Here is a 27,915-nt window from a genome sequence, read left to right as displayed (position 1 = left end):
TTGATAAAATCCTGCTGATGGCTTGTCATTGTTGCTAGCCATACATACAGCCTCTCTCTGGCAAGAAATCCCTTGTCGGATGAGACCCAGACTTGTGGACAAATACTACAGACTGCTTGTAATCGATGTAAGCCATATATACAGCTGCATGGATCCCTTAGCTGACGCAGACTTAACCCCCTCAATCCAGCTGTATACTTGCAGGATAGAAACTATCCGAACAGACACGGATTATACACAGAGATCACAAAAGCGGTAAGATCAACCCTTATACACACTTTCTAACAGTGCACTGTAACAAAAGTGTGTCATTCTCACTACAACTAGATGATGACTATATCTAACTAAGCTACTATATTAAGGACTAGCTGGAGTACCCCGCGTTGCCCTGGATTTTGAGAATGTTTGTTTACACATCATCTTCCAACCAACCTCTCCTTAGGCAGGCCTCACGAAAAGTGTGACAAACTTCCCCATCAACAGTCCTAAGGTCTTCAAAGGAAGTAGGACCTGTAACGGTGTAAAGCAAACGTCGGAGATAAAAGCATTCAAAATTTGAAGGCTGTACGGTGTAAACACGGCCAAGAGCTTCTGTTGCTCTGATACCAGGATGGCCATCTACAGCGACTCCCTGTTTTCTGTGCAGAAAAACTTTGGGAGAAGCATTCTATGTGTAATATTTTGGCAGCTCACAGTACAGCAGGGTCCTTGCAAAGTCATCATTTTGACACAGTTGGAAGAAGTAAATGTTGTTGTGTAATTTGGTATAGTCAGAGAGCTGAGAATGCTGGGAAAACCTGCTAAAGCTCTCTTCGATAATAAACATTAAGATCATGACAAAATATGACAACGCAAAACACTTCCTACGAGGCCCTACCCATATGCCTTGAGGCCCCACAATGAGCGTCCAGCAAAAATTGTGGATTTAAATTAATTAAAAATTAACAGTAAATAATTTCGATTTAAATTTTTTTTAGTTGCATCCGCCGTGTTTTCATACGCTCTTATGTAATATTTCACGATCGTGGCTTGTAAACTGTGGATTTGTATAGAAAGACAGAAGGACAAATTTTCGCTTTTATATAGTAGATAATTTCAAATACAGTAGCAATGAAGTTGCTTTCTATATGCAATCTGTTTGCTACAAATTTCAATAAGAGCATTGGATAAAGATTTCTAAACTTTGTCTGCCGATATGTATTACTAAAATTTTTTTTATTTTTTATATAGACTGCTAACATCGAGTACTATATAATAAATGATCGTTATATCTAATTGTACACCCTATATACTTTTTTACTTATAACTGATATAGTGTCCCTAAGCACTTCCCTTAATTCCTTTTTTCCTCATATATACTTATATACGGAGAGCCCACATCTCTCCTAAGGGATAGCTGCTGTGGGTCTCTTGCCAAAATCTACAATAGTTGGACACTAATAGCGCCCAGTGCTGTGTACTGTGCACAGCGGTTTTTAGAGTTTCCTCTTCTGCCTTCTACTTATAGGATTACGGAATTAGCTTAATCGTGTAGGGAAGGAAAAGAAAATAATTTTCTGTGTATTCATTATGACCATGCTAATGAAAGTTGCAATGCCTTAGATCTGTAACCACCCATTCATTTCACTTAAACCACATATTTGAAGGGCATATTACACTTCAAAATTGAAGCGCCAACTGGTCAATTACAGCTATACAATTTGACAAATGATCAGATTGAGGCTGAAGACAGCAGCAGAAATCAAACTACCTAAAAATTGTCAACTTTGAAAACCTTTTAGTTCTTAAGAAGAAACGGTTGTATAATATGGAGCAACATAATTTAATTAAATCTGCTACTATATGTAAACTGCGTACATGTATCTGCTCAAAATAAAAGTACATTTACATTTAATTTTCAATGTTCCTGAGAAACAACAGAATAAGACGACTACAACACTATGAAGAAGATGAAGGATCCTAACTCTGAGATACAAAAAGTCACTCCTGCCTTTGTGCTATTGTCATTTCTGGGCTACTATTACAGTGCAGCATATATACCTCCACAAAATGATTTAGCTTAATGATTGTTTAATGTAGAAATTGATTTTAAATATTACTACACTTGTAGTTCAACGTTAATTTTCAGTAATACAATAGATCTCACAATAATGTCACATAAATAATTTATTAAATAGTTTAAAAGAAGTTCCACCAATATCTTTTAGCAGTTATACTGCTCAAGTGCCTTTTTGGTAAACATATAAAACATTTGGGGGCTTATGTAATCGGTTTGAAAAGCACAGAACAGGTGTGATTTCATCGACTTCACAGCTAAAAACCAAAGTTAGCAACAAATCCACCAAAATCACAGCGGATCCGTACAGCAATTTATATGACATCCAGCAAAGCAACATTACATAATTATTTGATGTGTACTTTCAGTGCGCCTAACACAATACAAGCCGCAGTGTATGGAAAGGGTGGGATTTAAAATGTGATACTCTGCTGGCAGGAGAACAATCTGTTAGCTGCTAGGAGGAATATTCTCATGAATGACAAGGATATAATGTACTGACCCGGAAAGGAAGGGGGGAGGGGGAGATGTTCATTCTCAAAATTCTTATTTTGATGGACATCGCCTCTAAGCAGTTGGGAATCCTTAACATAGGAAGAGACAAGTTCCCATAACATGAAGATATGATTTGTGTGAAGATCACCCTGTATAGCTAATATAGATGTTTACTTACCTTGGGTGCAGCGCTCACTGGTTACCACCACAATCTCTTACCTCTGCTCTATGCATCTAAGTGATGGCCAGTGCTATACAGGCAGTAGTGTCGGCAATGCCCATCCCTTGTGACTTTTCCATTCCACATGAGTGGGAATATCACAGAGGAGGGGCAATGACAACACCAAGGCCTGCCTAATACAGACTATATGAAGTAGCATAGAGCAGTGCTAAACCCACACTGGTCAGGAGCAGCCCAGACAAGTAAAACCCTGTGTATTAGCTTAACATAGTGATCTGCTTTAACAGAACCACCCTGTTATGGAAAAGATTTTCTTCTCTAATCTCTCACAGACCCACAAGCAAGTAGCATAGGGTTCAATTGTGACTTTTGAGGGACACAAGCTACTACTCCCACAATTTGTGATATTTCTCTTAATTTTTGGTTAGCACCTGAAAAGATCATCCTATTCCTATGGAAGGGAATATAACATGTACATACATTACACACACAATTATATATTATATACACACTTTCAATGAGAAAAGTTAACATGAAAAACTGATTTATTGAAAACCCATTTATTGAATGGCTTTGACTTTATGAAGAAAAAGGGAGCAAGCTTCTTCCAAAAATTCACTGCGGCTTACAGGGACACCGGGTTTTCTAGCTAAGAGAGCTTGGTCCATAGCAATGGCCAAACAGTCTGGTCCCAGCTTTGACCCAGCCTCTAGATAACTAGCTGGGACACACAAGTCACTAGCAACAAGTGCCTCTTCTAATGTATGCAGGACAGACTGACAAACTCTTTGGTCTGAATGGCTATCCACGTTCAGAATGTTAAACAGAGTGTCCGCTTTGGATATAAATTCCAACAGCACAATGCAGGTCAGCACCCCATACCGAAACACATCAAATGGGACAGCCTCGTGATCTCGGCACTGGATCTTCTTCAGAAGAGCAGAAGAAATGTCACCAGGGATATCACCTTCCTGGCAAATACTGGTCAGCAACTCACTATAACTCTTTCCAGTCACACCAGGCTTTTTCTTCCGTCCTCCAGCACTGAGGCAGTCATAGGCAGCGCTTAGGTTGTTGTTAAATGCAGACCTGTAAAAGACAACAATTAAGTATTAAAACCCATTTTTACCTCTACAGTATTTGTTAAACAGCATTTATTAAGCACCTGCAAATATGTATAACAGCACATCTGCCCCAATGACTCCACACTGGAAAGCATCATTCTTGTACCAATGTGGAAATTAGACGTGAAACTGTCAAAGAGAAATGGAGTTAAAATACAAAACTAGGGTCTATTTTCTAAGCAGTGTTAGGAGACAGAGTGAAATGAGATAAGGTACCAGCCAATCTGCTCCTAAATGCCATCTCACAGGCTGTTTGAAAAATGACAGGTGGGAGCTGATTGGCTGGCACCTTATCACTTTTCACTCTGTCCTAACACTGCTTAGTAAATAGACCCCTAGGTTTTCCCCTGACTCTGCATTACAGCTTTGTTATACAGTAAATTGATTCACCAAAAGATTCTAAAAATCTAAACCAGGCGCAACAATATTAAACATGAACTGAAGATGTATCCTACTTAGCAGCTCCCAAGAGTATTTCTGGAGATACTCAGTACTGAACAAAACTAAAAAACCAATAAAGGCACATAGGGAGCGCTTACATGCTCCCTATGTGCCTTTATTGGTTCATTAGTTTTGTTATACAGTAGTATAGTGTGAGAATTTCCTCTTCAGTCACATAACAGGAAAACACAGCTTTAAGTGGCTAAATAAATGGTGAGAAACAAGCGTGAGCAGCAGACATGACAGCTCACACACCAATGGCTTATTACAGATCTTTACATCAACCTGCATATTTCATATTACTCTCCAGCTTCATTCACTGCCATCTACCAGTGACAGCGCCTCCTGATTGAATTATCCTTGGTTTCTGTTCAATCTAATTATCTCACCAGTTTATCCTGTCAGGATTCTCCTCTCCCTGTTGCAAGCACAAGAAGGTATCATGTAACCAGGGCGGTAGTGGGGCTGGTGCCATCACCCAGGGTGTGATGCCCTGGGAATGGCATGGCCACTGGTCAGGCCCGAAATGGTGTCAAACTGCAGATATGAAGGGCTGTGTGCTCCACAAGCGCATTTATCATGTGTGCAGCGTGTGCCCTGCTGTCAACTAGTCCATTACAATCCCATTCTTACATTACAAATCAGTCTACCAGTCTGCGATCATCCATTATAAGGAGAATCAGGGACTTGTGTTTGTATTAGTAATAATCAGCTCTTTAAACCAACCAGAAACAGAAGCAACAATATGTCATAAATCAACGTGCCATACAGCTGTGTCATCATACACCTATACCTATAGCGCTATATGGCACCGAGACGCCTGTTGCGATTTCTGTACTGCACACTTTTTCCTCAATTTTGCGTCTTAGTAAGCAAATAGTGTACTAGGTATTTAGTATTCGTCTTTTGTTGCAAAGGAATTGGTATAAAGCTGCAGATAAGCATAAGAATGCATGGCGCAGGTCTTTTGTATCAGACCTGTATATTGTACTTTTTCCTCAACTTTGTGTCTTAGGGCAAACAAGCGGCTGTGCAATTCCGTTCATCTAAAATGCGAATTGAGCAGGAGGTGTCTGCAAGGAAACAGACACCGCCTTGCCGCATCTACGATCCCAGCGCTGTGACGGAGATCGCAGCTTGGGATCACCATCTCCTTTGGCCAGGCTGCAGAAGCTTATTGCACTGATATATAAGAAATAATACTGCACTCCTACATTTTTATGAAAGATTAGGGAGCTGCCTAGGGTTAAGAGGAGGTCTTTTCTTCCTCCTAATAAATATCAATAGTTAGAAAAGCATGTAAGCCTATTTAGGTGCTCACCTAATTGGATAGAAAAAGTTATAGGAACTGAAAAGTAGTATTTAAAAATAGTACATATTTATTTTAAAAAATGATGACAATTCATGATTGTAAATTGATCAGACATAAGAGTAAGAACACAATAAAAACAATTAAGACCGCTGTAAAACCATTGATAAATTAAGTACAAATCAATACTGCACTTATTGGAAAAACATAAAATGAAAGCACCACAGTTGCTATGAACACCCTCTATGGACACTTATTTTTATTTGCGATGCAGTATTGATTTGCACTTAATCAATAGTTTTGCAGAGGTCTTAATTGTTTTTATTCCTATGCTTATGTCTGATCAATTTACAATCATGAATTATCATTTTTTTAAATAAATATATACTATTTTTACATACTAATTTTCAGTTCCTATAACTTTTTCTATACAATTAGGTGAGCGCCTAAATAGGTTTGCATGCTTTTCTAACTATTGAAGGTTATCGCAGCCTGGCTGGGTCCTGGTCTCTTGTGAGGCAGGAAATCTGTATCCACCGACGCAGACCCTGGCCTCGTCCCTCCGAGAACAGGGACTAGCCACGACCCCGCTTTGCCACCAAAAGCCGCATGTCAATCATGCTGCAGCTTGGGAGGGTCTGCAGGACCCGTTCTGCGCATGAGCAGACCACTCACCCTTAAATGCTGGCTACCTATTACTCAGTTTGTGATGGATTCCTCTATGTGTGCGTGATCGCTAATCAATTGCCACGCATGTGCAATGGCTAACAATCGCTCCACTTGCGTGGAACATAGATTTTGCGGGCAGATCTGAATCAGGCCCTAAATCCACATAAGCACACATTGCTGGGAAATTGAAGCACCAAGCCACCCACTTTATTTATACTCGGTTTTGATTGCGTATTGTAAACCACCGTCAATGTGCATTGTGTGTGTGTGATTTTGACAAAACTGCCATAAGACTGACGTATCTATCTGGCCAATCAGGAGAGGAATAGCAAATATATATATTAGTAGAAAACGATTGCTTAATTTTATAAAGAGAGCAATGGGGGCGATTCAATTTAGCGGGAATTGCATAGCGCCGGGAAGTTGGTCCCAAAACTATTCAATTCAGTACACTGTTAGGTCAACTAAAGCTAGCCATACATACACGCTACAATTATCGGGGGCGATCTGCCCGATATCCGTGGATCGCCCCGATAATTGTAGCGTGTGTGCGGGCGACCGAGGGTTACATATTGCTCGGTTGGGCATGCCGGATTGTCCTGCATGCCTGTACGATGCGATATTTAAGAGGTAAACTGTCGACCGCATCGGGCAGTGTATGCCCAGCCGAGGCCGACAGACAGACATTTCCTGTGTTCTTTCCCATGGAAGGAACAGGGAAATGTCTCCTCCCCCGGGGGCGGAGCGCAGATGTCGGACTAATACACTGTGAGAGAAATCTCACAGTGTATGCCGCGGACATCTGTGGCTGGCAGGCTGCCAGATAAAATGTCTGTCGGTCTGACAAGCATGTTATCTGGACGTGTATGCCCAGCTTAAGTGATTTCTTCTCACACCCTCCTGAGACGAGGAGAAATCCAACTAAAGTGCCGGGCGCGAGGCTTTTTTCCAGCTTTAGCGCGGCGCTAACAGCCTTGCGGCCGGCACGTTGGTCGGAGTATGCCGGTTCTCATGACTAAACAATAGTCAGACTAAACAGCTCGCTGAACTGAATAACTCCGGGACCAACTTCTCGGTGCTATACAACTCGCGCTGAATTGATTCAGCCCAAATATTACAGTATTTCTTACTCAATACTATATTAAAGGGCCAATATTAAGTAATTATTAATTGGTGTTTAAAAATGTATAAACCTATGCGACGTTCTTTTGTTGCGGTTCCCTGTAAATACATACGAGGGATACTTAATATTTGTGCTATATATCTGCAAATATTAATTGATAAATAGGCCCCTTAGTATGGATGCGGGTTTCTTCATGAAAATGTTTTGTGAAACTGACAAGATCCAAGTTAGTTTTATGGGAATTTAGTGTCGATCTGATTTTGTGTGTAGTTGTGTGAGTTTAGTGTTCTCCCTGTAAGATCCATGTATATTTGTGTGAATCTATTGTTGATCTGGGCAGTTTTGTGTGAATTTAGTGTGGGATCTGTCTTCCTCTATGCATTTAGTATTCCTCCATCAAAATGCACAACATCAGAAAACTGTGTTTAAAACTGACCCTTCACTGTCTTCTTTTGTAAGGGAACTTCAAAGCTTATTTTACTGGAACACACAAACACACTAAGGGCTCAATCCAATTAGGTGCGAATTGCAAGTAGCAAGTTTGTTTCTTTAAACTCGCACACATCGCTGCGAAGCGTGTTCCCGAGAATCTCCAATCCAATTAAAAATACCTATTCGCACTACTCGCAGCGGAGGGGTGCGAATTGACTGCCAAATGAGATTTGCGAGAAATGCATGAAAATGTGGGGAGACCATTCTGGACCTCCCAAAATGGATAATGGCCCTCATTCAGAGCCGCTCGTAAGCGGCAGTACGCTCGTTCCGAGCGATATTTGCACATCTGCGCATGCGTACGGTTTTTAGTACGCATGCGCGAACCAGTCAGTGCGGCCGAAAATCGTTTGTTCGCTATATAGCGAGTGTCTGCTAATTTGAGTGACAGAATGAGGCGTATGTGGGTGGTAACAGGGGAAGGTGCTTGAAAAGGGGGAGTGGAGATCAGAACGCAGGCGTGCTTAAAGGTCAAAGCGGGCGTTTTATGGGTGTGCATAATTAATACAGCAGCGTCATTCACCACGTCACTGGGTTATTTTATAGTCAGAACTGCTCACAATATTGTGGTTGAAAAAAACAACCACAAGAATAGCGAGCAGTTCATACGCTGTTCGATGTACTCGATTAATCTAATAAATAGCGGACATGACGTATGATGCGAGCGGCCAGGGGGCGTTTTTATCAAATAAACGAGCGTATGTTTTGCTCGCTCGTTCAGACATGGAGGCGGCAACAGACCGCAAAGAGCGAACGGTTCATTTGAATAGCCACCCCCTTTTTATGAACGAGCGAGCGCTAATTGCGAGCGGCTCTGAATGAGGGCCAATATTGTTAGCAGGACTGTATAGACAACTGTTTGTGGCCATTAGGAAGTTACTGTAGGTTTTCAAATGGTGTCAAATGGCTGATTTGTGGGGTTTTTTTTTAAATGCAAGACAATGATACAAAACAAACTTTTCTCGTTTAAATCTCAAACGAATTAAACGAAAAATGCAAAACAAGTAGGAAAAAGGGTGATTTTGAGGTACTTTGAGGGCACCTTGAAAAATGGAAAAAAACTATAAAAACTATTATTTTTCAACTAAAAAATTATTGTAAGTAAATTTGGGGTGCCTACACTAACGAAAAAGTTGATTTTGGGGTACTCTGACATTTTTTTTTTTACCCCAAAAATGTAATTATTTGACTAAATAAGCTAATTAGAAACTTCTAATTGGTCATTAGGGGGGTGTCCAAGGGGTTCAGCACAGTGTCCCCACATTTTAACCTTAAAATAAAGATTTTCCTCTCCACCTGAGGGAGGTGTGAGTGGAAAGTTGCGAATTCAGTCTGATTGATCAGTGCGAGTTGCTAATTGGATTGCAAAATTAGTTCGCTATGCGAATTTGAAGTGAAAATCGTAACTCGCACCTCGCACCTAATAGGATTGACCCCATATAAGGTAAACTATAATTCAGTTTGATGATCTTAAAACCAATGATTTACTAAGAACAATAACAGTAATCAAGCCAAAATACATAATAGCACAAGTGACAATATCAAATATGCACCCTAAACTTATGTCTGTATATATATATATATATATATATATCAGTCCATTGATGAAGGAACTCCTATCATAACATTAAATAAAATGTCTACTACAAATGATGCTAGTGTAGTTACAAACCAGAGAATTCCCAGTCCATTCAAGAAATTAGCTAGATAGGGGCCCATTTATCAATTGTCAGGATTTTAACCAGATAATTATTTTTTATTGCCGTTATTTGTGGCAGTATGACCTGCAGTACCGCCGGGATACACTATTATCACTTTACTTTCACTTTCCGGGGGAGGCAGCACTACTACGCATGATAGGGATAGCCTTCAAATATGAATTGATAAATAGGCCCCATAGAGAAATAGAATTCCATGCGATCCCTTAGTAAGTGATCTTTGCCGTTTTTGGCCAGCAGAGCTTGATGTTTGGCAAAGGTGACCCTCTGTAAATAAGACTGGTCAGGGATGGAGCAGAAGGGTAGTCCAAATAGGTGGCGCAAGGCTGGGCACCAGACATGCTACTGAAGAAGCTGTGGGGCGAATGCATGGACTTCTATATCTCTATATGGCTAATTTCTTGAATTGGCTGAGAATTCTTTGAATGGGGACTTCACTAGTATCACTTGCATTGGACGTTTTATTTATTGTTACAATAGGGGATGTAGTTAATAGACCAGTAGCCGCGATGCCGCCGGTCTAAATCCCGACGGGGGAAGCCCGACAAGGAATTTAAGAAATACCAACGCATATCTTAATCCCGACGCCGTAATCCAGAAGGACGCCAGCCGAACAAGGTCAGTCTGGGGCGCCCGTAGTTGTTAGCCGCGCGGGGGGGGAAGGTTATGTTAAGGTAGCATAGCGGGGTTAGCGTTAGGTTTTGGGGGGTGGGTTAGGGCTAGGCATCCCTAGGAGGGAGGGTTAGGCACGAAGGTGGGAGACTTAGGTTTAGGGCACTAACAGGGAGGATTAGGGTTAGGGAGCGGGGTGGGTTAGGCTACAACATCCCGACAGCCGGCATTACATACCGATTCCTTACAACAGGGGTACCTTCATCAATGGACTTATATACACACACACAAACATTATACAGGTTGAGTCTCTCATATCCAAAATGCTTGGGACCAGGGGTATTTTGGATGTCGGTATAGTCCGTATTTTGGAATATTTGCATACCACAATGAGATATCTTGGGAATATGACCCAAATATACACACAGAATGCTTTTATGTTTCATATACACCTGATTCACACAGCCTGAAGGTAATTTTAAACACTAGTTTCAATAATTTGTGTCTTAAATAAAATTTGTGTACATACATGAAATTCATTTATGTTTCAAATACACCTTATACACAGAGCCTGAAGGTAATTTTATACAATATTTTTAATAATTGTGTTCCTTAAATAAAGTTTGTGTACATTGAACCATCAAAAAGCAAAAGTTTCACTATCTCAGCCTCAGACTCAACCTGTAAAATAAATATTATATATATATATATATATATATATATATATATATATATATACACACACACACATATATATATACACACACACACACACACACACACACATAACAAGAGATATGTAAGAACTTACCTTTGTTATCTCTGTTTCTACGAAGTCCATAGGGTCCACAGGGTGACCTTTGGGTATAGCTGGATCTGGATCCACGGGCACTACGCAGTTAAAGCTTTCACTGCTCCCAGGATGCACTTGGGTCCGTCCTCCTCTATACCCCACCCCTGAGCCACAGGCACCTCAGTTGGTAAGCAGCCAAGGCCGGAGGAGGAGACTAAACAGAGAGAAGGAAGACTAGAACACACAAGAAACCATACCTCACAGAAATGGGAGACGGAAAGCCGGTGACCAGCCACACAGCCCATTTGAAGCCAGGTGCGTCAGGGCGGGCGCCCTCTGGACCCTATTGACTTCGTAGAAACAGAGATAACAAAGGTAAGTTCTTACTATATCTCTTGTTTTCTACTTCAGGGTCCATAGGGGGTCCACAGGGTTGACCTTGGGGATGTCCCAAAGCAGTTCAACTAAGGGCAGGGGACGCTCCTGTGCAGAAAGGAGAATCCTGTGCCCAAAGGATGCATCCTGAGAGGCAAAGGTGTCAAACGCATAAAACCTCAAAAACGTCTGAATGGAAGACCAAGTGGCTGCCTTACACAGCTGAACAGCGGAGGCACCACGTCTAGCAGCCCAAGAAGGACCCACGGACCAAGTGGAATGACCCTTAACAGAGGCCGGAACAGGTAAACGTTCCTGTATATAAGCCTCCCTAATAACAGAACAAAGCCAACGGGCTAACGTTTGTTTGTTGGCAGGCCATCCCCTCTTGTGAAACCCAAAGAGGACAAACAAAGAATCGGACCTTCTAACAGAAGCAGTCCTGTCAACATAAATTCTGAGAGCATGGACAACGTCCAACGAAGCCTCACCAGCTGTAAGATCAGGAGACTGAAAAGCTGGCACCACAAGTTCCTGATTGATGTGGAACTTAGAGACTACCTTAGGCAAAAACTCAGGACGAGTGCGAAGCACTGCTCTGTCCTGGTGAAAAATTAAGAAGGGGGGACTACAGGAGAGTGCCCCCAACTCGGACACCCTCCTGGCTGAAGCAATTGCCAGGAGAAAAACAGTCTTAAGTGTTAACCACTTGAGGTCAACTGACTGAAGAGGCTCAAAAGGAGGTCCCTGCAGGACCCAAAGAACCACCGCCAAATCCCACGGAGCCACTGGAGGCACAAAGGGAGGCTGGATTCGAAGAACATCTTTGAAAAAGGTTTGAACATCAGGCAATGTGGCGATCCTACATTGGAACCACACAGACAGAGCCGATACATGAACCTTCAGGGAAGCAAGACGTAAACCCAGGTCAAAACCTGACTGAAGAAATGCCAAAATCCTAGAAACCCTGAACACCTGAGGATCAAAGTTTCTGGACTCACACCACTGAAAGTAAGTGTGCCACACTCTGTGGTAAATCCGTGCGGAGGCAGGTTTACGCACCCTCAGCATGGTACTGATGACAGAACCTGAAAATCCCCGGGACCTTAAGACGGCTGTCTCAAGAGCCACGCCGTCAAAGACAGCCAACCCAGATCCGGGTAAAGGCAGGGCCCCTGAGACAGCAGGTTCCGACGCTGAGGCAGAAGGTACGGAATGTCGATGGACAAGCTCCTGAGATCGGAGTACCAAGGACGTCTGGGCCAAGCTGGAGCCACCAGCAGAAATTTGCCTCCGTCCTGTTTGTTCTTTCTTAGTACCCAAGGCAGCAGGGAGATCGGAAGAAACAGGTACGCCAGGCGAAATGAATATTTCACCGACAGCGCATCCACTAGACTTGCGACTATGTCCCTTGTCCTTGAGCCGTACAAGGGCAACTTGTAGTTGTGACGGGATGCCATCAGATCCAACTCCGGCAGTCCCCATTTGTCCACAAGAAGTTGAAACACCTCTGGGTGTAGCGACCATTCCCCTGGGTGCACGTCGTGACGGCTGAGGAAGTCTGCCTCCCAATTGAGGACTCCCGAGATGAAGACTGCCGAGATCGCAGGAAGGTGGCACTCCGCCCAAGCCAGGATACGAGACACCTCCGACATCGCCGCTCGTCTGCGAGTTCCTCCCTGGCCATTGATGTACGCCACCGTGGTGGCGTTGTCGGACTGCACCTGAACTGCCCTTCCATGAAGAGTGATGCCTGACGACAGCAGAGCTTTGTACACGGCCCGCAGCTCCAGCACGTTTATGGGAAGAGCTGCTTCCTCCACAGACCAACGGCCCTGAAGAGACAACGAGCCGGTTACTGCACCCCATCCCCGTATACTGGCATCTGTTGTGAGCAGAACCCAGTCCGGGATCCAAAAGGGACGACCCACGATGAGATGAGCTGGCTGAAGCCACCAAGATAGAGACAGGCGCACTTCCGGAGACAAGACCAGCGTCTGGGATCGGATCCGGTGAGGTAACCCGTTCCATTCCGATAGAATCTGCCCCTGCAGGGGCCTGGAATGGAACTGGGCAAATTCCACCATGTCGAATGCCGACACCATGGACCCTAGGACTCTCATGGCCGAGTGGACCGACACCCTGGCACTGCTCAGGCAATTGTGTATCCTCAGTTGCAGGGAGGACACCTTTTCTGGAGTCAGGAAAATCCTTTGCTGACGAGAATCCAGAAGGGCTCCCAAATGGACCATCCATTGTGATGGGATCAGAGATGACTTCTTCCAATTTATCAACCACCCGTGTGCTTGAAGACAAGCAATGGTTAAGTGGAGATGTTGAAGAAGTACCTCCGGGGAGCTTGCCAGCAGCAGAAGATCGTCCAGATACGGCAGCAGCCGTATACCCTGTCCCCGAAGGTGGGCGGCCATAATTGCCAACACCTTGGTGAACACCCTCGGAGCCGTGAAAAGGCAACGCCCAAAACTGGTAGTGATGTTGCAGGATAGCAAACCTCAGATACCACTGGTGTGCAGGTGCTATGGGCACGTGGAGATAGGCGTCCTGGATATCCAGGGAGACCATGTAATCCCCGGGTTAATCCCCATGTAATCCCATGTAATCGCCAGAATGATGGAACGTAACGTTCCTGAATTTGGGAACTCTGAGGTATTTGTTCAAAGACTTAAAATTTAGGATAGGCGATGAGAACCATTGGGCTTCTGTACCAGAAACAGAGTAGAATAGTACCCCATCCCGCGTTGAGACTGCGGAACGGGAACAATGACCCCTGCTTGTAGCAAGGATTCTATAGCTACCTGAATCTGGAAAGCTTTGGTCTTGTCCAGAGAAGGACTCATGCAAAAAAACTGGTGGGGCGGTCTGTGCCGAAAAGACAGGGCGTACCCTTGGGAGACCACTTCTCGAACCCAAGCGTCTGTGGTGGTACTGAGCCAGCACTGGGCGAATTGAAGAAGTCGGCTTCCCACTCTGAGGTCCCTCAGAGGGAGGCCCGTCCCATCAGGCGGAAGGCTTATCTTCCTGTTTGGAAGGAGGACGCCTAGCACTCCAGGCTTGCTTCTTGGGTTTAGAGGCGGTCTTAGCCGCCGACTGCCTCGGGAAGGACTGACCTTTTGCCTAACCCTGAACCCGAAAAGAACGAAAGGCCGAGCTCCGGACCTTGGCAGGTGTTGCTGCTGAAGGGAGGAATGCCGACTTGGATTTAGCCAGGGTATCCACTATTTTGTCCAAGTCCGGACCAAATAGCAATTCTCCAATAAAAGGTAAGGCCTCCAGACCTTTCTTTGAATCAGCGTCCTCTCTCCAGGACCTCAGCCATAAGGATCGGCGGGCAGACACTGCTGCAGCCGATACTTGAGAGGTCAGTAGACTACCATCCAAAGAGGCTTCTCCAATGTAGGAAGCAGCGTCTCTCATCTGTTCTAACAACGCCCTCTGGACATCCGGAGCATCGTCCGGAAAAGTATCCTCTAATGCGTTGGCCCAACCCTCAATGGCCTTGGCCACCCAGGAGATGGCCATGGACGGACAGGCCACTGCCCCTGAGAGGGAGTAAATGGACTTTAAGCAAGTCTCAACTTTTCTGTCCGTGGGATCCTTCAGCGAGGATATAGACGGTAATGGCAGAGTAGCGCTCCTTATTAAATGGGTGACATGGGAATCCACCGCCGGTGGAGTTTCCCATTTTTTACAATGTGCCTCAGGAAAAGGATAATTAGAAGCTAACCGCTTCTGTGGCAGGAATCTCTTACTGGGCGCCTGCCAAGCCACCGCCATATGATCCGTCAATTGATCAGATAGGGGGGAACACCGCAGAAGCCACCTTAGTCTTTTTGAAACTAGGATACTTCGACTTAGGAGCTGGTGCCTCATCTTCTACTAGGAGAATGGCTCGCACCGCCCTAACCAGTGCTCGCACATTAATGGACGACTTGGTATCTACCTCCTGGACCGAGGTGTCCGAGTCAGTGTCGTCATGAACCTCCCCATCATCTGAGGACCATCATCTGCGCCATTAGTGTGCGTTTTGACGCCCTTGAAAGCATGTCACTCTGCAACATTGACTGAAAAGCCGAAGACGCGGCCGCCAAATTTTGGACTGAATTGGAGAGCACATCCACCCAGGGTGGAGGAACCGCCACAGGGGCTTGAAAAGGCACCACAGACTGCTGCGTCACAGGGGTAGACTGTATATACAAAGGTAACCCCGCATAAGGACCAACAGACTGAGGCCCTGATTCAGAGCCGGACGCTCTGACCAGAGCGCTCGCTCTGAATTAGGGCCGTCCTATTTAAATGTGGAGCGGCCTTTTGGACGCTAGCATAGCTGTGGGTTACCACACACAGCTTATGCGAGCGTCCATGATGATGGTCGCGATGGTCAAGACCATCGCGACCATCGGGCTTGCGACGAGACCCTGCGGTAGGGTCTCGTGGCCGCAAGCCCTGGAGTGATTTTGGCTCTATCAGAGCCAAAATCACTCCCACAGACATCACTAGTGATGTCAGTGGGGCCGAACCCAGACGGTAGGCGTTCCCATGGGAACGCCTCCGTCTGGCAGCCACGCCCCCAGCACGCCCACCAAAGGGGGCGTGCTGTCAGTCACCATTGACAGCACGCCCCCTTTGGTGCGAGACCCGGCGCGACAGCTTGGCTGTCGCTGTCAAGGTCTCGCGCAAGCGCACGACGAAGCTCCCTCCGTCGTGCGCATGCGCATTGGGGTAACATCGACACGCTTGCGAGCGTCCTGCGCTCGCAAGCGGGTCTGAATGAGACCCTGAGACCATGGGGGATGGCAGGCTGGAGCAACGCCCTAGTAGGGACAGCAGTCGGGACCGACAGACGGTCCGCAATAGACACCAGCACCTGAGAGAACATCGCCCATGGTGGTTCCTGCGTCATAGGGGGTTTTGATGGGCCAGGAACCACCTGGCACCGTCCACACAGACCATCCTGTGATAAATCCTCCCTATCCACTCCTGCAGAACAGCGTCTGCAGGAGACCAACACCGGAGCCATGGAGTGCTCAATCTCCTCTTCCGACATGACAAAATATATTATAGAAAGTATATATGGCAACAGAGCAGAATCAAGCGCACTCACCAGTGTGCTGAACAACAGCCCACAATATGGCACTGTGAAGCACACAACAGTAAGTACCGGACCTCACAAATACGTGATTTATATAAGTGAGGTCTGTAGAAACGCCCCTCCCCCACACACCTGCAGTGCTTCGGAGAAGGAAAGGGATAGGTATAGGCTGACAGTAAGTAGAAATAAGCACAGACAGGCAGCACTAGCACAAGTCACATACCATGCAGAAAGATATACTCACTGCACCTTTCCACTACAATCAGTGTCTGGGAGGGCTATAGTGCTGTGTACGCTGTCCTAAAACAGGGGAGAGGTACACAGGGGGACCGGTCCGCATGCTTCCTGACAAATCTGCGCTGCCAAAGAAAATGGCCGCCAGAGACCTCAGAGGAGGAGTGGCAGAGGAATCTGCAGCTCAGCGACGCCAGACTTTGTGGTGAAAGGTGCGCTGAGCTGAGGAGCCGCTAAACAGGGAAGGCTTCCTCCCCTGGCTAGCTATTAACCCCAGGGTTGCCGGCATCCCGCTTGCCGCGTATTATACCCTGGTGGTCTGACGGGGTATACCTCAGAGGAGGGGGAGCCCGCCGCCACCGCTAACACCCCCGGTCTGTCCCCCAGAACCGGGGGCAAAGGACTGCATTTGAGGGTACCAGCGAGCCGCCGCTAATCAGTGACTCGCGGCTTACCTTCTCCCCGGGGTCTCCGGCAGCAGTCCAGGGAGGTCCCCAGAGTCCGGCTACTATGGACTCTGGCCTCCAGCCGCGATCCCCAGTGCAGTACTGGCGTTGCGGTGCCAGCGGGGAGTAGAAGCGGCAGCATGGACGTCTATATAGACAGTCCATTGCTGCCGCTCTGAAGAGCCAAATAGTTAAAAATTAAATGACTCCTAAAAAAGAAAAAAAAGAAATAGCTTTCTGGGGGCTGCTCCTGCAGCCCCCCCCGCAGGGTGACCCGACTCCGGCCGGGCACCAACTTAAACTGAGGTGGCAGGGTATAGAGGAGGATGGACCCAAGTGCATCCTGGGAGCAGTGAAAGCTTTAACTGCGTGGTGCCCGTGGATCCAGATCCAGCTATACCCCAAGGTCAACCCTGTGGACCCCCTATGGACCCTGAAGTAGAAATACATATAGATCAGAGGGCCTGATTCAGAGCCGCTCGCTCTGAATCAGGGCCGGGCTTTTTTTTTTTTGGAGTGGCCTCCTGGCTGCTCGCATAGCTGTGGGTGACCCACAGCTACAGCGAGCGGCCGTGATGATGGTCGTGATGGTCAAGACCAACGCGACCATCGGGCTTGCGACGAGACCCTTGTGGTAGGGTCTCGTGGCCGCAAGCCCCAGAGAGCTTCTGGCTCAAATCGAGGTGGAAGCTCTCCCACTGACATCACTGAGTGGCGCCGCCCCCAAACGGCAGGCGTTCTCATGGGAACGCCTCTGTTTGGGCAGCCACCCCCAACATCGACAGCTCGCCCCCTTTGGTGCGAGACCCGGAGCGACGGAGTGCCCGTCGCTAGTCGGGTCTCGCGCATGCGCACGAAGGAGCCGGCTCCGTCGTACGCATGCGCTGTGGGCCACCATCGACCCGGTTGCGAGCGCTCTGCGCTTGCGACCGGGTCTGAATCAGGCCCAGAGTGCATATTTGAGATCATCACTTCTGCTATCATGCATTTTGGGATATTAGATCAGTGCGCATCCATACACACTGAGCAATTTCTTGCTCAGCGTATACTTTCCTTTCATCACTAATGGGATTGGTACGACTGGAACGATATAGCTTGCGCAACACACACTATCTTGTTCCTCCAAACTGAGCGTTGCAGGAAGGTTTGAAATGCTCTTGCATACACACTTTACAATTATAGGGCTGATCAACCCAATAATTGTGTGTACCTAGCGGGATATAGTTTATATCCTGTGTGTGGGATGCCGGAGCTCAGAATGCCAGTGCCGGTATCCCGACATGGGTCCGAATCCTTACGCTGGCATCCCGATGGTTTACTGCAGCCTGACCGGGTCCTGGCAGCTTGCGGGGCCAGGAAATCTGCGTCCACCGACACAGACTATGGCCTCGTCCCTCCTGGAAAACGGGGGCAACAACCCCCCCGTTTCCGAGAACGCTGTCCAGGAACGCCCCCGCTCCACCTCCCAAACACCGCAGCCTGTCAATCAGGCGCACGAACTCGAAGATGGAGGGCTGCACATGCACAGTACACATCCTGCGCTTGCACAGTCCTCTAACAATCGGAGATGTATGCTAACCATCAAGTTAGCGTACATCTCTGAATCAGGCCCTCTGTCTAGTAGTGCCAATAGGAAGATCTTAGCTCCCGAAACTCAGGTGGCACTCCTGGCCCCCCGAAAGAGTGGGCAAGTCTCCTGGCCAGCGCCAATCACCTACACTCCCTGTCAGCATCCACTTTCCCCCTGCAACCGCCCACTTATACAAGTTGTGGTCCAGGGGAGTAGATGACGTGATTCGCACTGATTTGCGTAATTGTTGGCCCGCCCCTGCTCCTCCAGGAGGAGGCAATAAGACTGTTGGCAAGTATGCTGCAATTTTAAAATGAAATTAATCCTCTGAAAAGTTTTGCAATTTTACTGCTACATTTAGTAATTCTAGAGAGCAGAGTGGCTACTAGTCAACAGTGCACGTAAGAGCAATTCCGCCTTCCACCATCGCTACCGATGATCGCGATGGTTATCGCAGCCTGCAACTCTCGGTAGCAGTGTTGGGATCACAAATGCAGCAAGGGGTGTCAAACACCTCTTGCTCTGGGTTGGGTACGGAATGCCGGCGCTCGGGATTCCAGCGGTTAATATCCTAAAGCCGTCATCCCGACAGGGTTAGGATACCGACACCTGCCGGTAAGTATCCTAACCCCATCCTACCCTAAAGCTGGCCACACATCTAAAGATTATCTGTCCAACCAGCCAACTAGTTGATTGGTTGGAATGAAAATCTGGTAACGTATGGGAGTAACTGATGATCAGCAATTTGCTCCTAAATGCCAGAAAACAGATGAAAATGGTTGGTCAGACAAGTTTGTTAAATGTTTAATCTAAACAATTTGTTCAAACAACACTTTTTGTCCATTTTCTGGCGTTTGGGAGCAAAATGCTGATTGTCATTTGCTGTCATACCTTACCAGATTTTCATTCCAACCAATCAACTAGTTGGCTGGTTGGACAGATAATCTTTAGATGTGTGGCGCGCGCGGGAAAAAAAATGGGCGTGGTCACTTAAAAAATGGGGCGTGTCAACATGACACACCCCTTTGTTTTCACACTGAACATTCCTATCCATATGCACCTTAACCCCAGTAGTACCCCTTATACAGTACCCCCAGTATGCAGTTGTGGTCCCTGTTATGCAGGCCCATAGTAGTGCCCCTTATACAGTATCCCCAGTAGTGGTCCCCCTTATACAGCCCCCAATTAGTTCCCCTTACTCAGTACCCCCAGTAGTGGTCCCCACAAATGCAGTGCCCCATGCAGTGTTCCCCCTTATGCAGTGCCCCCAGTAGCAGTCCCCACAATGCAGTGCGCCTAGTAGCGGTATCCCCTTATGCAGTGCCCTTTATATGGTGCCCCCAGTAGTAGCCCCCCCCCTATGCAGTGCCCTTTATATAGTGCCCCCAGCAGTAGTCCCCCCCCATGCAGTTTTCCCAGTAGTGGTCCCCTTATGCAGGCACCCAGTAGTGATCCCCCCTATCCAGTGCCCCCTGTAGTGGCCCTTCCTATTGTTGCCCCCAGTAGTGGTCCCCCGAGTGCAGTGCCTCTAGTAGTAGGCCCCTTTTATAATGCCCCCAGTGGTAGTCCCCCCCCCCAAGTAGTAGTCCCCAGTAGAGATTCCCCCTCCCAATTAAGTGCCCCCAGTAGTAGACCCCCCCAGTAGAGGTCCTCCCAATAATGGTGCCCCCAGTAGTAGCCACCCCTCCCCCGTTGTGCCCCCACCCCCAGTAGAGGTCCCCCCAGTTGTAGCCACCCCCCTCCCCCGTTGTGCCCCCAGTAGTGCAGATAGGTTAAAAATATATATTTTTTATATATATATATATATATATATATATATATATTTACCTGAATCCACGCTGCTGCTGCTCCGGTCCGCGACGCCGCCCGCCAGTCCTCCCGGACGGAAGCCCGGCTCTTGCAATGGGTGCTGCAGCAGTCAATGAGAGTCTACCTGATTCTCATTGGTTGCTGTTTAACACACGCATCGCCGCCAGCGCTGGCGGCGATGTGCGTGTTATGCACAGCCTGAGCCCGCCTCCTAGTGCTATTGGCAAGCGCTGAGGGGGAGGGAACGGGCTCAGCTGTGAAGCACAGGACCGGCGCTGGAAGCCTAGCGCCGGTCCTGTGTAAATGTGTAGCGCTGACCGGACTCATTGTGTATAGATACATTGCCAACATTATGAGATGCATATGTTTGGTATTGACAGCTGGTGTGTGTATGCAAGTATATAATAAATATATATATATATATATATATATATATATATATATATATATATATATATATTAGGGATGTGCAGGCTCGGATAGGTTCGAGACCAGGAATGATGATGTTCGTCCATGTAAGATGACGTTTTGCCTCGTTCTGAGTTCCGTTTTTTTGGAGGGAAAAATCCGAACTCCACGTGCAAACTCGAACCTATCCGAGCCTGCACATCCCTAATATATATATATATATATATATAACAAGAGATATGGTAAGAACTTACCTTTGTTATCTCTGTTTCTACGAAGTCCATAGGGTCCACAGGGTTGACCTTGGGGGTATAGGTTGGGAACCAAATCCGGGCACCACGCAGTTAAAGCTTTTAGCTCCCAGGATGCACTTGGGTCCACTCTCCCTATAACCCCGCCCCCCAGCCAGAGGCACCTCAGATTGTAAGTAGCCAAAGGCCGGAGGAGGAGAGAAAAAGAGAGAGAAAACTGGAACACTCTAGAACCATACTCACAGAAAAGGAGACGGGAAGCCGGTGACCAGTAACACAGCCCATATGAAGCCAGGTGCGTCAGGGCGGGCGCCCTGTGGACCCTATGGACTTCGTAGAAACAGAGATAACAAAGGTAAGTTCTTACCATATCTCTTGTTTTCTACTTCAGGGTCCATAGGGGGTCCACAGGGTTGACCTTGGGGATGTCCCAAAGCAGTTCAACCAAGGGTGGGGACGCTCCTGTGCTGAGAGGAGAATCCGTCGCCAAAAAGGAAGCATCCTGAGAGGCAAAGGAAACCAATGCCTAGAACCTTAAAAAGGTATGGACAGAAGACCACGTGGACACCTAGTAAGGCAAAACAGCCGAGGCGCCACGACGAGCCGCCCACGAGGGTTACACGGCCCGAGAAAAAAACAAGCCTCAACGACAGAAATGCCCACCCATGGGTAGGCCCCTGAGGAAGACATACGAGGCCATCCAGTCAACATTTCATTATAGGCCGGCCATCGTTTCCTGTTAAAACCAGAAACCGCAGACCACCAATAAGGAGTCCGCTTACCATAAGGAACTTGAACGGATCACATAAAGCCAAAGAGGCCGGACCACAGTCCATGAGGCCACAACAGCCGAGAGGACTGGGAACTGAATGGCCATACCATAAGTTCCAGAATAATATGGAACCTAAAAACCACTTTAAGAAGAAACACAGGGCGAGAGCAACTCACACCCTGACATGATGCCCTCCAGAAGAGGGAGCCACATGAGAACGCTCCCCATTCAGACACTCTCCTGGTTGATTTAAACACCCTGAGAGAGAGAGAGAGAGAGCTTAAACAATAGACCATGTAATGGCTATCACAACCAGCGGTTCCATTGACTGTCCCCGGAGGGAACAAAGAACCACTACTAACTCCCCAGGAGTCCCTAGGGAGGACAAGTGGAGACATAATCCAGAAAACACTCCAAAGGATGAACTGGATACCAGAGCGGAGCAATTCCATATCTTAACCATACCGACAGTGTAGAGATCCGCACTGTCAGGAAGGCCAGGCCAAGGGTGAAACCCAAGCCAGCTGGAAGGAATGCCAGAATATCTGGAAATCCTGGACACCGGAGGATCGTATCGACAGGTACGATACCATAAGAATTATGTATGCCACAGTCCGTGGCAGATCCCAGCAAAGTCTGGCCTATCTGCTCTAAACATCTCAATGAAGACAGAGCCAGGGAAGCCCGAGGACCACAGTAGGGGCGCAGTTAAAGACAAGCGATCCAGATCCAGGGAAAAACAAGGACCCTGAGACAACAGGTCCAGATAGTGAAGCAGTAGGAACGGAGCATCGAGGAGGAGACTCCGAAAATCTTAGTACCAGTGATGTCTGGGACGACCTGGAGCCCCCAGAAGGAAAGCCCCTCCGTCTCGAATTAAACTTCCGAAGACCTCGAGGAAGAAGGGAGACCGGAGGACACAGGTACACAAAGTGGAAGGACCACTTCACTGACAAAGAGTCACTGAAGGTAGCTTCAGTACTCCTAGAGCTGGACTGTAACACCGGTAATGTGTGATCGAGTCAGAAGGCCATGGGGATCAATCCCCTCAGGGAGGCCCCCTCTGCTCACCAGGAGTTGAAACCTCTCTTGGAGAAGAGACTAGTCCCCGGGATGCACGCCGTGACGGCTGAGGAAGCCCGCTTCCCAATGGAGAGCTCCGGGAATAAACACCGCAGAGTTGGCCAGGAGAAGACCCTTGGACTATGTCAGCATGGGTGACATTCCTAACATTGCCACCCAACTACCAGTGTTGCCTAGATGGAAGCCACTGTTGTGACACTGTCGGACTGAACCTATTCAGGTTTACCGTGACAAATGGGTTAGGCCAGAGTGAAAGTCCAAGACAGCTTAAAGTATCAACAAGGTAAGTGGCAGGGCAGAAGCGACAGACGTCCAACTGCCCCGAAATGAATGCGGACCAGACACTGTCTTTAGCAAAGAACACCCTGGACGAGATGGCCATAGCCACCCGGACAGAGACCAACTCGCCTCCGTAGAAAGTATCATCGTTCGAACAGCGATCCGATGGAAAAAACTCGATCCATCTGGAGGGGAGTCAATTATGGCAAGGCCTGGAATGGAACTGAGCACATTCCACCCTACCAAAAGGTAGACACTCTGGTAGACCGCGCATCACAAAGAGTAATGACATATGTCGACTGCGTAGATATCCGCACACTCGAAGTTGAAGAGTGGAGATCTTGTCTTACGCCAGAAAAATTCTCAGACTCTGAGAATCCAGCAGTGCTCCCAGATGAAGAAAACCCTGTGAGGGATGCAGGGAGGACTTTTCTGTGACGAGAAGAAGCCCCGGTTATCCTGACCTGGCGGTAAAGTACCTTGGTGATCCTGCTAAAAGTAGGAGACCGTCCAGAGAAAGGAGCATTCGGATACACTGAACAGGTGAACTGTCAGAAAATCCATAAAGCTGGTAAACCCCGGTGGAGTTGAGGACAGCCCCAAAAGGCAGAGCCCGAAACTTACAAGTGTTGCTGTGGCACAGAAAACCTGAACCCATGCTGATGAGAGGGCTCTGTATGTACCCGTAGGTACGTATCCTGAATACTCGGATATACCATAAAATCCCCAGGTTCCAAACATCGGATGATGGAGCATGGACGATTCCACCTGAGTCAAGGCACCGTTGGAATCTGATTCAGGGATTTGAGACAGAGTATAGGCAAAGGAGGACCAGTCGGTCACCGCCCCAAAAAGAAAGTAGAACAACCAGTCCCTCACTGAGATAGTGAGGTTGGCCGAAATAGCTCTGCTTACCACAAAGACTGTATAGCTTTCTGGGATTGTAAGGCCCTGATCAGTTCTGAAGAAGGGCCCGTGTAACAATGCCTGTGAGGAGGCTGCATGAGCAATGAGAGGCCGTTGAGAATCAGTACCTCACTCTGGAAATTCCCCAGATGTAGACCTGTCCCGTCAGGCTGAGGGTATATCCTCAGGTGTAGAAACAGGGTCGTCCGGAAGTCCAGGACTGCTCGGTACTGGATATGGTGGCCCCCGTGGAGGCCGACAGCCTAGGAAAAAACAGGCCTTTAGGCTGACCCTGAGGACAAAAAGACTTAACAGAGTTAGTCCGAATGTAGTGGGAGTAGCTAAAGACGGTATCTCCCCATTAGTGATACTGCCAATGATGCAACGATCTTGTCAAGGTCAGGACCAAACAAGAACTTCCCCCTGGAAGGAGTGTGCACCTCTGCTTTCCCATAACGCAACCATAGGGTACTGCGGCGGATACAGACGCCGCCGAAACCCTGAAAGTTAGAAGACCGGCATCCCATGAGGTAATCCCACATATGACCACTGCATATTTTGTGAGCGGCAAAAAGATATTTGAACCTCAGACGTGTTGGAGGGGAAAAACGTCACAAAAGCATCACCATGCGATGGCCATGGTAGGACGGGCAACAGGCCCTGAAAACGAGTACATTGATTTCAGGCAAAGTTACCACCTACGGATCCGTAAAATTCGTCCAGGCCGGGATGGGAGGCGTATTAATGCCTGTAACCCGATGATTAACATACAAATCCATCCCAGAAGGGGATTTCCATTACTTGTGAGGACCCTCAGGGAATGGGAAACAGGAGGCCTTTGTGACTCCTCGTATCTGGGGACAGCCAGACTCCCGCTATGAGATCCACCCGCTGGGCAGAAAACGGGAGATGTATGATACTGGTGCAGGATCGACATTCTCTATATCCAGAATGAGCCTGGCTACCAGCCCCAAAGCAGGGATAATAATACTTGAGATCGGCTCCCCCCCATGTGAGAGGGAAAGAGCCGAATATACCATCCAGTTCACGGCAGAGCCACTGGTCAGTAACCACAGGGCGTATATCACGCCAATTAGTATTTCGTATAAAACGACATCCACCAGGGTGGCCGTTGTGGTAATCCCTGCAAGGGGAATGACAGACCGATGTGGTATCGGAGGTAATTCATGTACTGTGAAAAACCCCGGCAGGGAGCGATAGTCTGTGGCACAGGGGTAAATTGCAAGAAATTGCGAGATACCCCGAGTTCAAAAGGGCAGTATGGTGAAGTAACTCCAAGCGAGTGACGACAATGGGGCCCGCCCGGCGATCCTCAAAGGAGAGGATCCTGAGAAACAACGCCCTTTAAGGGGGTCGTGCAAGGGGCCCGGCACCAGATGGTGCCGCATACGTAAACCTTTCTGAGTTAAAATCCTCCGCACTAATTCCTGCAGGCTATGACTTGCAGGATAGCAATAATGGGTGCAGTATCGTGTGCAATCTCCTGGTCAGATATATCTGACTATCTTGACGGAAATATTAAGCAGCGCCATACCGGTCCTGACTGACGCTAAGATTAGCTGCAGGAACCCATTATCAGCGTACGCAACTCACAGTTCCATCTAAAATATGGCAACGTGCAGCACGCAACAGTATGTGACAAACCTCACAGATATTAACAAATATATATATGTGAGGTCTCAGAACCACCCCAGGTACACCTGTATTAGGGCAGATAAAGAAAAGGGATAGATATACACTGACAGGTGAGAGAAAAAGCAGACAGTCAGCACTAGCATAAGTCACATACAATGCAGAAAAATATATATACATACATAAGCATGACATATAATATACTGCACAATGTCGCTACATTCAACTGCCCAGATTCAGTGTCTGGGAAGGCTATAGCGCTGTGTACACTCACCCAAAATGGCCAGGTACGCAGGGGGACTGGGCTCACTGACATCCTAGGAGTTCTGCAGCACCACAGAGAGAAAATGGCCGCTGGAGACCTCAGAAGAAGCGTGGCCCGCGGAGGAAGCAGCTCAGCGTCGCCAGACTGTATTATTGAAAGGCGCGCTGAGCTGAGGGGAGGAGCCGCTAGACAGGGAAGGCTTCCTCCCCTGGCTAGCAATTAACCCCCCGGGATGCCGGCTCCCGCTGCCGCTATAATCCCTGGTGGGCTGTGGACACGCGGGGTATGCCTCCATGGAGGGGGAGCCCGCCGCCACCGCTAGCGCCTCCGGTCTGTCCCCAGAGACCGGAGGCATAAGGCTGCATGTACACGCGGGTCACCGCAAGCGGTGACCACGCGACTTACCTGTCCCCGTCGATCCGGCAGCAGCCCAGGGATTCCTCCAGAGCCCGGCTAGTACAGACTCTGGGGTCCCGCTGCGATCCCCAGATCTGTACTGGCGTCGCAGCGCCGGCAGGGTGTAGGGGCGGCAGCTCAGACGTCCATTGGACAGTCTGATGCTGCCGCTCTGAAGAGTAGTAAAAAAATAATAAAATAAAACTCTTTTAAGCTTAGGGGCTGCTAAGCAGCCCCCCTGCAGTAACGGTGACCCGACTCCGGCCGGGCACCAACTTAAACTGAGGTGCCTCTGGCTGGGGGGCGGGGTTATAGGGAGAGTGGACCCAAGTGCATCCTGGGAGCTAAAAGCTTTAACTGCGTGGTGCCCGGATTTGGTTCCCAACCTATACCCCCAAGGTCAACCCTGTGGACCCCCTATGGACCCTGAAGTAGAAATATATATATATATATACACACACTACCGTGTATTGCATACACACACCAGCTGTCAATATATATTGTTTCCAATCGCCCTGGTCATCCCACCTCCTACCTCTGAGAGTGATGAGCCAGCTTCAGGTACCACAGGGCACGGCCTAAGCGTTGCTGCCCTAATAGCTTGTGTCCTCCCCTGTCTCCAGCCGCCACTCCGTCTGCTGCACCCAACCCTAACGTCCTGAAGTAATCAGCTAAGAAGGTGATCGGCTCCTCAGGCCTGGCCTCCAGCAGTGTGAGCACGGCTTCCCGCATCATACACCGCGCTCCGGCCTGAGCTAAAAAATCTGTCTCGTTGGCCGGTTGCAGCAGAGGCCGGGGGACCGGGGATCCTCCCACGGCACGTCGCTTATTATCAGCCATGCTGACACTGGACTGCAGATGCTCCGACACCACCAGACCGGCTCCCTGCAGCGCCCCCTCCTCAGTGCAGCTTGTACTGTGCGTCCCCGTCCGTGGTGTTTGTCTGTGTGAGCGGTTACCGGGGAGACGGAGAGAGAGAGCTAATTACAGCTTCCCTGTATAAAGCTGCTGTCAGCCAGGGCGGCACGATGCCCGATGGAGCAGTGTGTGTGTGCTCACAGCTGAGCCGGCTATCACACGGGGGGGGGGGGGGAACTGTGCAGAGAGATGCTGCTGCTGCTCCAGGACAGTTTGTTACATTTCCATGTTTTTTTTTGGTAAAAATATATTTTTTCTCCCATTTTTGAATATATCCCATATTAATAAAACTACTTTCACCCATTTGTAGTAATTTTGTACACAGATATATTTTCTTGTACACATTTTACTTTAACTATAGTTTTTGCCCATTTGTGTAATTTTCCCCTATACATTCTCAAGTATGTTAAGTTTGCTCCTCCAACGT

General features: G+C 47.8%; 1 protein-coding gene across 2 annotated transcripts; it reads right to left on the bottom strand.

Annotated features, from left to right (window-relative positions):
- Positions 1 to 2,153: 2,153 nt before the first annotated feature.
- Positions 2,154 to 27,652, bottom strand: LOC148431165 (tubulin polyglutamylase complex subunit 1-like). Of its 2 annotated transcripts, XM_088466248.1 has the most exons (3): positions 27,106 to 27,652; positions 3,898 to 3,985; positions 3,737 to 3,821 (listed from the first exon to the last, which is right to left on the bottom strand). In XM_088466248.1, the coding sequence occupies exons 1-3, from the start codon at positions 27,408 to 27,410 to the stop codon at positions 3,810 to 3,812; spliced, it is 405 nt and encodes a 134-aa protein (XP_088322374.1). In that variant the 5' UTR covers positions 27,411 to 27,652; the 3' UTR covers positions 3,737 to 3,809. The 2 variants fall into 2 exon arrangements, with proteins under 2 accessions (XP_088322372.1, XP_088322374.1); XM_088466246.1 differs by lacking the exon at positions 3,898 to 3,985 and having other exon boundaries at positions 2,154 to 3,821.
- Positions 27,653 to 27,915: the final 263 nt, after the last annotated feature.

Source organism: Taudactylus pleione, unplaced genomic scaffold, assembly GCF_031769625.1.
Source record: "Taudactylus pleione unplaced genomic scaffold, aTauple2 ptg002739l, whole genome shotgun sequence".
Lineage (NCBI taxonomy): Eukaryota > Metazoa > Chordata > Amphibia > Anura > Myobatrachidae > Taudactylus > Taudactylus pleione.
Note: the sequence above shows the minus strand (reverse complement) of the source record. Positions and strands in the feature narration are given on the sequence as shown.

Coding starts and splice junctions, on each gene's coding strand:
- LOC148431165 (XM_088466246.1), bottom strand. CDS start 27,410: ATGGCTGATAATAAGCGACGTGCCGTGGGAGGATCCCCGGTCCCCCGG. Junction 3,822..27,105: donor CTGGCTCATCACTCTCAGAG/GTAGGAGGTGGG, acceptor TGTCTTTTACAG/GTCTGCATTTAACAACAACC.